The sequence below is a fragment of the Dromiciops gliroides genome, chromosome 5 (genome assembly GCF_019393635.1).
Source record: "Dromiciops gliroides isolate mDroGli1 chromosome 5, mDroGli1.pri, whole genome shotgun sequence".
Classification (NCBI taxonomy): Eukaryota; Metazoa; Chordata; class Mammalia; order Microbiotheria; family Microbiotheriidae; genus Dromiciops; species Dromiciops gliroides.
Genome location: NC_057865.1, coordinates 125,396,993 through 125,411,643, shown reverse-complemented (window position 1 = coordinate 125,411,643; position 14,651 = coordinate 125,396,993). Strand labels below are relative to the sequence as shown.

At 35.3% G+C, this 14,651-nt stretch overlaps 1 protein-coding gene across 13 annotated transcripts in view; it reads right to left on the bottom strand.

Moving 5' to 3' along the window:
- CADPS2 (calcium dependent secretion activator 2) overlaps positions 1 to 14,651 on the bottom strand; it is a 746,428-nt gene that overhangs the window by 108,266 nt on the left and 623,511 nt on the right. For 8 of the 13 annotated variants that reach the window (XM_043965471.1, XM_043965468.1, XM_043965470.1 and 5 more), the window contains 2 exons: positions 4,001 to 4,142; positions 3,765 to 3,884 (listed from right to left, as the gene is read on the bottom strand). In XM_043965471.1, coding sequence (XP_043821406.1) covers positions 3,765 to 3,884; positions 4,001 to 4,142 — 262 coding nt within the window. The remainder of the gene's footprint in view (positions 1 to 3,764; positions 3,885 to 4,000; positions 4,143 to 14,651) is intronic. The other 5 variants (XM_043965472.1, XM_043965478.1, XM_043965483.1 and 2 more) reach the window with 1 other exon arrangement.

Here is a 14,651-nt window from a genome sequence, read left to right as displayed (position 1 = left end):
CCTAATCCTCTCCTTATCTTTTCAGACTAGGGAATAAACTGGTTAGAAAAAAAATTCATGGTCTGACACCTAAATGACACTCAGGTTGCTCTGAAACTGGAAAAAAAAAATGCGTGTGCTTCTAAATCCCCACATCTAAATAAAGAACGATGACTCGCTTTGTGTTAACTACCAGTGTAAATGACTCTAGGGGACCGTGTTTTCACACCATGTGTGGAGGTTATTTGTACACTAGTACATATAATATTTGAGGAGGAGCATCTTGATATTATTTTCCTTCATTACTTAAATGACTTTAAAAGAAGTTTATAGAAGGGTGTTTTTGAAGATAAAAAACAAATTCTTTTGAAAACACCGAACCACGAAATCAAAGCAAAAGTATAAAATATCTCCTAAATAATGGCTTATGTGCCAATGTGATTTCAATAATTATTAGAAATACATGATCCTATTAATCTAAGAAATCTTTTTTACAATGGGAAAACCTCTAGTTTGCTATAAAGGAATGGCTGAAAACACATAAAATAAGAATTTGCAAATTATAAAAACATACATATATTGTTTAGGAAACGTCTTAATTAGCTAACTAGAAAGGACGAAGAAAACCTCCCATTTTGGCTCATTAAAATCTGGTTTCTTCCCAACAGAGAGTCTCAGCTCTATCACTTATTCAGTGTGCTTTTCTTACTCTGTTCTGCCCATAATTCATAGTCCTCTGTATGTCTAGCCAAGGTATCCTTTGAGTTAACTTCTCAGGGGACCAATCATAGCAAAACACTGAATACTGAACATAGCACCTTCCTCTCTTAATATCTCCCAAACCTTAATATTCAATGCCCCAAATGTACCATTAAACAAAAGGACCAACAAAACAACTGACAACACTGCAATGATATTCCTGTGAAAACAAAAAGCTGACACGAGTGCATGTTTACCTTTTCTCTGTGCTAAATATGAAAAGAAAGCAGGAAAATATCAAGGAAAAGCACTCTGAACATTTTTAGTAAGGAATTTAAGAGATGATCATAGTATTTCAAATAGACTATATGTAAATGGTAGGAAAGACCATCTACTTTCATTCCTGCATGACTTTTTTCCTTGGAGGACTTGTAAATTAAAGCAATTATTTTAAACTTTTTCATATTCTTTCATTGCAAAATGCCAGTAGATCTGGGATCTTACTAATATGGGCATTTCTTTCATTGATGCTGACTGCAATGCATTTGTGCCAGCCCATTCCCACAAAAAAATCAATAGCACATCACATACTAAATCTAATGAAAACTGACTTTTTGATAAGTATAAAGAATTAAAATATAAGTCCATAATTTTTGATATCTTTTTTCCTTCTTTGGTGATCTATTGAGACTCCACCCACAGAACATGGCTAATTATGGAAGCAGTTGAGTAAATAGGTGGTTTGCTAACTTTAAGGAGAAAAATGGCAAAATATAATATAAATGTGTTCTTCTAAAAGTCAACAATTCATTTAGAATTTCTTCCCCTCTCCCAAATGTCTAAACTATAATGTCATAGTGGCAGTGTGAGCATTTAAAAACCATTGCTATGAACAATGGATTCCTTGGTTGGGTGCCTGAAAAACACCAATAGGAAAGGCTACCCTTGACAGACAGTTTTAGAACAAAAAGGAGTGAAATGAAAGGAACTTTATAAACAAAGAGGAGAGGGCAAAGAATTCATCCTAATGCATGTTTTTTGTCTTCATGTTTTTTGTTTTGCTTTTTTGGGAGGTGGGGTGGGACAATGAGGGTTAAGTGACTTGCCCAGGGTCACACAGGTAGTAAGTCTCAAGTATCTGAGGCCAGATTTGAACTTAGATCCTTCTGAATCCAGGGCCAGTGCTGAATCCAGGGCCACCTAGCTGCTTCCTTTCATATGTTAATAGAAATAAACATCCTTTAAAACACTCATATAATTTAGAGAAATAGTCCTCTTCCTTTAATTGCATCATTTGACTAAACTGCCTCAAAACTAGTCATCTGAACTGCACCCTAGTCAGACATAGTTACTTTGACCCCCCATACTCTTTAGTACCTCATATGAATGAAAGTTAAAAACACTCAATTTCTAACTAGTCCTCTATACCAAAATTTCCTTTTAAAAACTAATTTTAGAAGAAAATAACATCATGAATAGCTCTGGGAATTTTGCCAAATTCTCTAATGGTGATAACCTTGACAGAGAAAGATAATAGTGGCCAACTCTGAAGCATGTTCTTTATTTGTTCAGGGAAGTAGAATTCTAGCAATTAAAAAAAGCTACAATATGCCATGAACACTGATTTCTTGAAACTTAGACTATTAAGAAAATGACCTCCAAAGGATAGATGACAAGGGACTTAGAAGGTTACACATCACACCTCAAGTCTTGGGAAATGACTGACAAAGACTCAACCTCTCAAATGGGTGTTCACAGGAGTGGTAAGGACTTAAATTGCTAGACTATCATAACAAGAGGGAAGAAGGGTGAAAAAAGGAAAGGAGTAAAGAAGGATTACTCCTCCCATTAGCAAATGCCAGAAGTCTAGAGAAATGTTATTCAATACACTTTCTAGGTAATTCTTTGCAAATACACAGACACTGACACACAAGGGAACCATGAACACCGAAAGAGCCCAAAGCTTTTTGTCTGTAAGAAAAAAGTTCATGTGTAACATAAAACCTTAATAATTCCTGTGGGCACAAGGATGATGTTTAACTTGCAAGAATACTGTCAAAATATTTTTTTCAAATTATCTTTTTCACAGTTGTTTAGACACTACCTCATGGAAGTGTTGTAAATATGTCTTCATCTAAAAGGCTTATCTCAATAAGCTTCATGGCTGTTTGCATAGAGTGGGGGATAGTAGAAAGATGCCCAGACTTTTAGAAAAGCAAGAGACTGGGAAGATTTCCAGTGTCATTTCACTAAGAGATCTTGGGCAAATCATTTAATCATCTTGTATGTCATTTCTCCCATCCTTAAAATGGGTATAACAATCCTTGTTGTACTGATAGCACATATAGTGTGGTTGAATTTGTTGGTCTGTTATGGGGATATAGAAAAAGAATGTAACATGAAAATGATTTGAAGCATCCCAAGTCCTATCAAATTATAAGATAGTATTAGATATGGCACTGGCATATCTCTATCATCTTGGTTATATGGGGGAGTATGCATCAAGTTATAAAGGGTTTTTATCATAAAGAATTTAAAAATAAAGAACACCAATGACTAAAGACAAAAGAATGATGACACAAATTAGGTTAATGGCAAGCTCAACCTCTTTTCTGATAGTATCCCTTTAAATCTGGAACTTCAACAAAAATAGAAAAAGTGTCTGTTATCACTGAAAACGTTTTTAGGACAATTTCCCACATGCAGTAGAAAAGTCATTTAGTTATTTAAGAGTAAGGTGAGTCTAAGGACCCAGAAGGAAGCAGCTTATCTTGCTCATTAGCTAAATATGAAAAATTGTATTTATACCATTTAGTTCACAGTCTGCAACCTGGGTCTTAAGTGACTTTTGTTCCATTGACAAAAAGTGGAATATTAACTATATCACATTTCTGTGACTTTATCCTCTAAATTGCTAATCACTGACTTTCTATGCTTAGTTCAACAGCTGTAATGCACACAACACATTGTGTAGTGTCTTTCTACCAATGATTACAAATGCCATGCACACCAAATACTTCTGCACACAACATGGCAAGGTCATGCACTAGCTAACACGCCACTGAGAGAAAAGTGAGGATACACACGTGGACTCATATAAAGAAGCCATCCAGGATGGTGTAGAAAAGCTAGGTATCTGTGGAAGATTAAGAGGCAGACTTGGAACTTTTGGAAGACCTACATTGGGAAGACTGTTGGCGATGTTCCTGTGAAGAAACAAACAACGTGGGAAGGGAATGCCATAAGAAATAGGTCAAGGTGACCCTTACAAGGTCAGGTATAAGAATGCAGAGGTTCCATTCATACTAAGCTGGGTACCTACTTGACAGGCTGCCATGTCTCTTGCTCAAAACCCCTGTGGATAGACTGGGCGATGGAAGATTCCATGAGATCCACGTAGCGGACGACCAGGGGAACAAAGATGTCTTGCAAGTGCTTATGAAACTTTCCATTACACAAAAGTGCTGTAATATCCAAACAGAAACAGGGTTTTTCAGTGTGGATAACATCAGGCTTTCAAAAAAACATAGATAAAACGTAATTCCTGAATTGTCTGTGACAAAAAGAACTAATAAACTTCACATTACAGTGGGATCCTTCCTGTGTTGAATATCACATCTTCAGAACTTCATCTAAAACTTTTCATATAAAAAAGCTTAATTGTCCCTGCCTATACAGCTTTACAAATAGAAACACATAGTTGTTTCTGCAAATTATTACTTCTAGGTGGTAGATTTCCACTTTTCATGAGGGTCTATTAATATGACTCAACTTATGTGGTTTACTGTCATGTGGTAGGCTGGAGATCCACAAATGCTCAGTTCACCAAATGTTCTAATGCAAGTAAATGTGATAGGAATGCAAAGTTTCAGATGCTTTCCCCCCATTATAGGGTTCTCTTTTCTCATTTCAGAGGACTCAGTGTCCTTTGTCTTTGCTAAGCCTAACCTTCCATCTCTATTCTGAATCCAGAGTTTTCCTAGTTCCTCTGTGACCCTGCAGTATCAGTCATCTTTAGTGTACTGCTTTATAAAACCACCTTGTTTTCATTTAAAAAATGTAAATATGCATGGAGGTACATGTTGTATCCCTCATTAGAATGGAACACCCTTGAGATCAAGGGCTGTTTCACTTTTGCCATGTTATCTGCAGCAATTAGCACAGCACCTGTCACATGACCATGTGACAAATGCTTTTTGATTGATTGATTTTCTCATGTCTCCGTTACCTTTTTCCCCCATTATAAATGCTTTCTGTTCTTCCTTATCTTGAACAATTTTTTCTTTCTTCTTATCCTCTCTTTTGTTGTCAAACTCAGAGAAGCAATATCTAGTCACTGCCTCCATTTCTTCACCACCTCTTGTCATATGGATTTTCTCCCTATCACCATGAATACCAATTTTTGAATTTCAAATGCAAATCTCATTGAAGAACTTGAGGTAGAGTATACTTTCCGGGGTCTCTGGGAATCACATCTTTATTGCCAAATCCAATGAAAGTCTTTCCTTATCCTCTTTGTGACATTGAATACTGTGGATCACCTCCTTCTTGATATCTTTTCTCTTTCTTTGCTTCTGACACTAAACTCTCATGGTGCACCTTTCATAATTCCTTTTCTGTCTCTTTTATTGGCTCTATTCCTTTCCTGCCTGGTAAACATGGGTATTCTCTATAGATATGTCTTAGGACCTCTTCTCCATTTTCATACTTGGTGATCTCATCCACTCTAGTCGCTTCAGTTATCACCTTTATGTAGATGACTTCCACATTTATATTTTTCTTCCCAACATCTTGTTACCTAGTATTCTTATTTCCAATACTATGTCTGACTATTCCAAATTATAGCCTTATGGCATCTCCTCAAAGGGCAGTTATTGTGGTGCTTACATAGGAATCATGCTATTTTGCATCAAATCTATGTGGCACTAAGATGAATCCAACTAATATCTGGGAGTTTGAAGAGGTCCCAGTTTCCTCAGACTACAGGTAAATATGCTCTTGATTGGCACAGAAAAGTGTGCAGAGTCTACAGGAAACTGTTGGTAGAAATTATAATCATTTAAGACAGATTTAATAAAGTTATTCTGTCACAGAGTTCTAAAGGAATGCATTCAACTTTTGGGCAGTTATAATTATTAGAAAATATTTCTGTATAAACATTGATATGTGTGAGTGTGTTTGTGTGTATGTATATATATATGTGTGTGCATAATATTTAACACTGAGGCATATATATATATATTTATGTGTGTGTATACACACATATCCTAAATCAATTTCTCTGTAACTTGTACATGTTACTCCTAGTCCCCCCTAAAAGAAACAAATCTACTTTCTCTTCTATATAAGAACCTTTGAGATACATAAATATAACTATAATATTTCTCTAAAGTTTTCCCTTCTGTGGAATAAATAACTTCAGCTCCTTTAACAGATTCTTATGTGGTATAGTTTCTACTTCCAACACTAGTTGGGGACACGAGCTTTGGCTACTTGTTAAAAGATAGTAGGATGGGGACTGGATATGGCATAGAGCAGGGCTTCTTACACTTCTGGTAGCAATTCGTTTTCACCTGAGAAATTTTTATGCAACCCCAGGTATATAGGTATATAAAATAGGCATATATAACCTCTTACTGATGCCAAATTTTTTGTAACCCTCTCATTCAGTTAGTTGACCCCTACAGGTCTCCCATAGGGGAGTCCCTAGTGAGAAGACTCCTTTTCCCAATGAAAGTTGCCACATTATCTGTAATTTAAAGCCTGAGAGAGTTTACCCAGAGCACAGAGAGATTGATTTGCCAGGGATCACAAAGCCAATCTGTCACAGAGGTGGGAACTGAATTCATGTTATCTTTGTTCTGAGGCTGGCTGTCTACCTAACATGCCCTGTTGCCTTTCTACTTGTTAATCTTTTTATTAAAATGATGAATACATATCTGAATTTGGTAGTCCAGATGTGGTCTGAGCAGGGAGAACAAAGTAGAATTATCACTCCCTGGTTCTGGATACTATGCTTTTATCAATGTTAAGATCACAATGATTTTTTTTTTATTTACATGTCACACTATTGACTCATATTGAATATACAGTTCACTAAAACTTAATATTTTTCACATGCACAAAAGACCATGAATACAAAGAACCATGTCCATTCCCCCAAGGCATCTGTTCTCCCAGTTAAACAAACACCTAGGCTTTCTTTAACAAATTGGTATGCTTATAGCCACCATGATGATAAAAATGACCATTTTTGGTAATTAAATGGAAATTGACATTCAACAATTCTTGGATTCCATACTTATTTGGGCTAAGAACTTCTCATATGACCCTCAGGAAAGATGTTGCTTTGCTCTGTGTTGTAATATTCTTGCCCAACTAAAGATACCAAGATCTTATTCCCACAAAAGGGGATGGAACTCATGGTAGACTCTTTTAAAGATTACAGGGATGATAGACTAACGGAAAGTTCACTCCATGCTTATTGTCCATGTCTTTAGGAGTAGGCTGAAGAAATTGTGGTGTTGTCAAAAATGAGGTGGTAATATGCTGCTGAGATATAGAAACAACTCTGGTATAACGAACACCTAAAACCATTTTGTTCTCTGGCAAGTTTAATTCAAGATAAAAAAAAAAAACAGAAAAAAGAAAAGAAAAGAAAAAGAAAAAACTAGTTAGTGGGAAGAAAAGGTTGGTTCCAAAGCATAACCCTATCCAACTTAATAGCTAATTATAAGCTAATTTCTAAGTGACAATAAAGATTGGTGGGAACTCAGGTAACCTTAGTTTGCTAGCTATTATTGATTAATGTAGAAAGGCAGCATAATGGAAAGAATCCTGGATCTGAACCTGAAATCAGGAGTTCGCTGGGTTCAAATCCAACCTATGACACTTACTAATTATGTGTGTCAGTCAAGATACTTACCCTGTCTAATAACGGCTAGCATTTATATAGGGCCTTAAGGTTTACAAAGTGCTTTGCAAATATCATTTCATTTTATCTTTACAACAACCCTGTAAGTTAGTGCTATTACTATCTGTATTTTCTCATACAATTAAGTTGAAGCAGACAGGTTAAGTGACTTGCGCAGTGTCGCACAGCTAATAACTGTCTGAGGTTGGATTTGAACTCAGGTTTTTCTGACTAGATTCAGCACTCTATCCACTATGCCACCCACCACTCTAAGCCTCAGTTTCTCTATCTGCAAATGGGAATAACAATGGTATTTATTTCATAGGATTCCTTTGAGGATTAAATGAGATTTTTATAATCATGTTTATCTATACTTAAAACATCCTATAAAATGTCAGTTATTGTTATCATAAGTTTAGATTTAACCTAGAAACTACAATACATAGGTAATAGTTGGTGTGATATCCTATTTGTATTTAAATCCATCTTTTCTAGCTTGCCTGTCAGTAGAATGGAGCCTTATGAAGTTTTTCCTATAAGAGTTAATTACAACATTAATCCTATTCAAAGACTCAAAGAAACTAAAGCTATGTTAGTGACATCTTCATTAGCCAAGTGGGAAAAAAGCTTTAATTATTACTTGATAGCCAATCAAAGGAATAGAAGATAACTTAAGAGATCATGTAGTTTAATTCTTTCCACCAAGTGCCAAATGGGATGGTAGAAAAATATGGTGGGGATTCTCTCTCTCTCTGTCTGTCTGTCTTTCCTCTCCAGAAGAGAACTCTCAATTCTAGAAACTAGGCACATACAAACTGTGTATACTCAAATAGGTACAATGATAAGATTAATTAGGCAGATCTAGAGGTACTTATTTAGATTTAGGAGAAACAATCAGTATTTTCAACGATTTATTTTGATAAGTGGAATTTGTATACAACTGTTTAGCTATAGCTAAGATAGCAAATCAGCAAAGGAAAAAATAGGATCTGTGTATGTATATATGTGTATCATATTATCCCCAAATGGGCAGACAAATCTAGATACATCCTCACTTATGGGTTTGCCCATAACATGCAAAATGGCAATGTTTTAGCCAATATCCAAATAAACAGATGCAATACAATTTCTATTTAAATGAAAAAAAAACCTAAGAAACAATTTCCTTCCTTTTTGTTATACCAACTATTACCTTCATAATGTTAAAAGCCAAAAATTCAGTGGTATTTTCTTTGGGTACTTTTGTTGTTCCAAAGAATTAAAGGTGACATAGTAGCTACTGTCAGCCCTCCCACTCCTGAATGTCTAATGAAATTAGTATTAGGATTGATGAGATAGACTGCTCATTTGTAGGTGCAATAATCTGTTATGTAAGTGAGCATTTTAAACTAGGGACTAATTCAATAATAATGACATTGATCTAACATTTACATAACACCCATTGAGATGAATACTAATGCTCTTTACAAATTGCCATAATAAGTTATACAAACTAAATGTGTGTATGACAAAAGAAATATGAAATTCTTTTGTCCAGACCTGACTTCATAGGTGTAGGGAACTTCTGATGGGGAAACTTCCTTTAGTGATGTTGATGCACAGTAGATATTTGTGGTCTTCGAGTGTTAATGACTTGCACATGGTTAAAAGGCTAGTACATGTGAGAGGAATCACTTAAGATCTAGATCTTCCTGGTTCTAAGGCTGGCTTTCTATCACACCACCTACTTTTGCTCTTGCTAGAATCTATGCTCTTAACAGAAAACAAAACAAAACAAAACAAAACAACAGAAGCAAAAACTGTAATCATGAACATTTACTTTTGAATTTGGGAAAGGAAAAGGGGCATACATTTTATGTCTGTGTATATACACACTCATGTATGTAGCTACTTTTCAGTCATGGATAGGAATTCACAACTAAAAGCCATATCACATAATTATGTAGAGCAGAAAATGAAAGACCATGACCCTGACTGGAAACTAAGAGGGAATAAAAGCAGGTAAAAGTGCAGTTGCTTAAATTAGATAAGCAGCTAAAATACTGAAATGAGTAAACATTTTCTTGGAGCATTTTGTCTAACAAGTAATCATGTCCTTTTTTATTGATCAAATTTCACCCTATTTGTTATGTCCATATTAAATCATCTGAAATAAATGCTACTAAACATTATATTTTATCCTTTGACCCACTGGCCAGAGGTCAGACTGTTGAAGTAATTGGCCATTTCCTTCACCTCATTTTATGTGTGAGGATACTGAGGCAAACAGTGTTAAGTGACTTGCCCAGGGTCACACAGCTAGTAAATATCTGAGGCCAATATTTGGACTCTGTAAGATGAGTCTTCCTGATTCCAGGTCTGGTATTCTATCCCCTATGCCACCTAGACACTCCTGTACCATCCATGCTCTTAAACAAAATAAAATACAATATCTATGAAAATTCACATTTAAGTTTGGCATAGTTAAAACTGGCATTCTTAGAAATAAAGGGTTAAAGGAAATGGGGAAATATAGATAGGAGAAAAGGAAATCAAAGAATAGAGAAAAATAAGACTAAAATATATAAATGCCACTATAATTTTCACATACACACCGTTAACCATTATCATTTTCTATGTAAATATATTCTCTTCTGTTACAGTTGCCCATATGCCAGTTTGCTTCCCACCCACAATAGATCATTGAACATTGTCAAAACCTGTTTTAATAATATGTAGCCTCAGGAATCATAATGAACTTTCTCATCTTCTCCATATGTTTTTAATGACTATGATTTGAGGCTAACTACTACTCAAGATTTCCTTCCTTCTTCCCTCCCTCCCTTCTTTCCTTTTACTTTTCCATCCTTTCTTTCTCATTCCATCATTCATTTCATGAGGCAATAACTAATTTATTGTGTGGTCTATTCCAAGATGCTCCCAGTAACATTCTGACATCCTGACCTATAGCTACAGTGATGATTTTTCAGAAATATAATAATAAACTAATATATAATATACAAATTTAAACAATGTATAATAAATATATATTAATTTATATTTATATAGTACTTTAATGTTTATAAAGTATATGATTACATTATCTGATTTGATTTTCCCAACAAGCATAGACAATATTAATAACACAATTTTATGAATGAGGAAACTGAGCTTAGAAAGGAGAATTCTTACTTTTTGTCATATAGCTATTAAGTGACAGAGGAGTGATTTGCCTCCATGTCTCCCCGATTCCAATTCTAGTGGATTTCCTGCTGTATCCTGTGAATTCTCTGTATTTGTAATATAAATCTCTTTATAATACAAAGAGGGTCTTCATTTTAGTAAAGGACCCATTAAAAGATTCCTTTAAAAATAAGTTGACTTTAAAGCTTCCATTATTTTTTACTTATAGAAATTATATTTCCCTCCATGTTAAAATCAATTATATCTATAACAGCCTCATTATTGTTGTTGTTGTTGTTGTTGAGTTGTTTCAGTTATGTCTGACTCTTTGTGTCCCCATCTGAAGTTTTCTTGGCAAAGATACTGGAGTGGTTTGTCATTTTCTTCTCCAGATCATTTTACAGATGAGAAAACTTAGGCACACAGGGTTAAGTGACTTGCCCAAGGTCACACAGCTAGTAAATGTCTTAGGCCAGATTTTAACTCAGAAAGACGAATCTTTCTGACTTCAGGACTGATACTGCATCACTGTGCCACCTAGTTGCTCCCACAATAGCCTAGTAGTTCTTAAATCTTTTTGGTCCATGAACCACTTTGGGAGGTTAAAAGGATCTTTATTAATAAAATCAAAGAAAGTAAATTCATACATATCTGCTTCAGGCCCTAATTCCCATTTCTTATTTACTTCCCTCCCTCAACAATGATTAACCAGAATTAGTGGTGACAGTGATAGGGTTTTTTTTTTTTGATAAACTAAAGGATACTATAGAGACCTTATTTGCTCTCAACAGAAAAAAAAATGATTTCTTTTCATATCAAAAAAATTACCAGGACATGAATCTATGATCTTATTAGTGTTCTTATTCCCATCGTTGGTGCAGATTATAACCCATTCATGCCTTCTCATCCTATATTTTCCCCTAGAATCTCCACTGAGTCTTTACCCAATATGGTGGAGGCCTTCATCTGTCTTTTTACATTCTACAGGTACAAGTGTTTCACTCAAGCTGGCCATCTGTTATCATTCACTCATTCTCACCCTGTCTGCCTCACCACCTCTCCTAATAATGCATTTCTTTGCTCTCTATTCTTCTTGTATACAAGTCATCATTGGGAATTCCACAATCTACATGAAACCTCCAAAACCTATTCATTGTCCTCTGTGTCACATATAAGACTGATCCTTTGGAAATGGTCGTCTTCCAAAATTTGCAGTCATATGACATTTCAAGGAGAATCTCTTTCTTTCTTTCTTTCTTTCTTTCTTTCTTTCTTTCTTTCTTTCTTTCTTTCTTTCTTTCTTTCTTTTCCTTCCTTCCTTCCATCCATCCAACTATCTATCTATCTATCTATCTATCTATCTATCTATCTATCTATCTATCTATCTATCTATCTATCTATCTATCTATCTATCACTGGAGAACACCATATAATATTTTGAATTCAATCTAGGCTCCTCTTTTTCCCCATAGAGAAATAGTATGATAGTGAAAAGAGCAATGGATTTGGTATCAAGAACCTATATTCAGGGGGCAGCTAGGTGGCACAGTGGATAAAGCCCTGGATTCAGGAGGACCTGAGTTCAAGTCCAGCCTCAGACACCTGACACTTACTAGCTCTGTGACCCTGGGCAAGTCACTTAACCCTCATTGCCCCACAAAAACAAAACAAAACAAAACAAAAAAGCCCCCAAACAATAACAACAAAAAACAAACAACAACAACAACAACAACAAAAACCCTACGTTCAAATCCCAGCTTTGATACTTATTGCTGTGTGATTTTGAACGAACTAATTAACTTCTTTGGGCCTCCATTTCCTCATTTGTAAAATAAGCAGGTTGGACTTAATGTTCTCCAAAGTCTCCTTGAGCTCTAACTTTACGATCCTATTTAATTAAATCCTCCCCATTTGTACTGCTCATCTTGTATATATATGTACTGATGTACTAACTCATATAAAAGTCTGGCAATGAGCAGTTGTCTTCCACTTTGTCCCCTGGTATGGATTATTAGGCTGATATCTTTCATGTAATTATGGATCACTTTAAGGAGACCCTGTAATTTTCTGAGCCTTGAAGCAATCAACACAATCTCCCCTGCAAATAGGAGGAGCTTGAGGATCTTATCACATATATGGAATAACTCTTCCAATTGAACCTTGTACTGTATATTCTCCATGGCAGTGGTGGTAGGACTAAAAAAATATTCCTAAGGCCTAAACCAAATCAGTCTATTTCAAAATAGAGTGGAAAGAGCCCCAGACTTTGTGTCAGGAGATCTCTTTTTGATACTTGGTACTAATATGTATCATATTTATTAACTGTATAACCATGGGTAGGTCATTTAGTCACACTAAGACTCAATCCCCTTATCTATGAAAAAGAGATAATAGAAATTGCATTTCCTACATTTTGGGATTGTTATGAGGAAAGTACTTTGTAATGTAAAGTACTTTAAATGTTATAGAAATTTGAATCATCATCACCAACTCTGAATTATTTTTGCTTGATTTACTCCTTCTGGCTTCATGGGTTTTTGTATTACCTACTGCAGATGCCAGTCATTGGGTGTTCAAGGAACAAATACCAATTTGATTATTAACCTAAGCAAATGGAAGTAAATTTACACAAAAATAACATAGATGCATTAAAAAGGTAAATAATTATTTTTTTTGTTTCTATGATTCTTTGAGAAATATGTGCCAGTCCTCCCCTTCATGAGCAATAATTGTAGAGCTGACAATATAACCAACAGCCCTATTATGTAGGTTAATAAGCCACACTTGTCACCAAGTATGTCATAATTGACATGGGTAATTGTGGGGAGGGCTCATAGCTCTCTCTGTAAGGCCACTGTGACATAGATCTGTAGGTCTTCCTGGAGCAGACTATTTTCCCCAAACTTATACAACTTCAATAAAAATGTTGATTAAAATGTAAAAACCTTCATGTAGTGATGGAACAAAGAGTCTTATACAAATGAAATGAGAAAGAAAAGCAAGTGACTATTCCTTGCTTCTTCTTCCTCTTTTTTTTGGTATCAGACTGATCTAAAAATACATTTTGATGCACAGGCCTGAATTCAGTTCAAAGAAATGTAAGATTCTGTCTTTTAGAAAAGCGGTCATTTAGAAAGCTACCCTGGCATACAGTTTGAATATCATGTCATAGAAGGTCCATTCTTTCTCTATTGCTTCTAAGTCATGCATGTACAGACAAATTTATATACAACAATTCCTGAATTTCAGATACAGATCTGATTTAAGTACTTGAGGCAGAATAACATGCAGGTGTCAGCCCTCCATATTTCAAAGCTTGAAGATTAACCTAATATGCAATATGGTGACCTAACAGTTCTTCATTTGAAAGAAATCTGAAAAAATAATCTCTGATATAGCCTCAGTGTGAGAATAACCCAGTGGGATTTCCACCTCTTCATTTCTTAATGAGTTTTTTGATAATGAGAGGTGACTTTGCCAGTCACTCTGGGCTCTATTATGGCTAATTTGACTCCACTTCACTCTCCTTGTTAATTATTAACACTAGCCTTTTTATCCTCATGAGACCACATTCCAATTTTTTTCTTTTTAGATTTTTATGAGCCTATCTTTCTGAAGGTGAAAGTCTTCACGAATAGGTTTTCACTTAGTGTAAAGCCAGAACATTTATTATTCGTTTAGGCAGAGACTCTGTGACATTGATTATATAAGCACGGGTGTTCTTTCTGATGGCTTTAATGTGCTAGCAATGTGAAAAGGCTGTTAATTAAAGAATAAGCACCGTGGTATTTTTCACTTGGGAATCGGTTCCCAGGAGAATGGTCATTTGCCACTTGCTAGCATATCCACAGATTAAAAGGTGACTAGCTCCAAGGGTTTTGCCTTTCAGTCCTGCTGA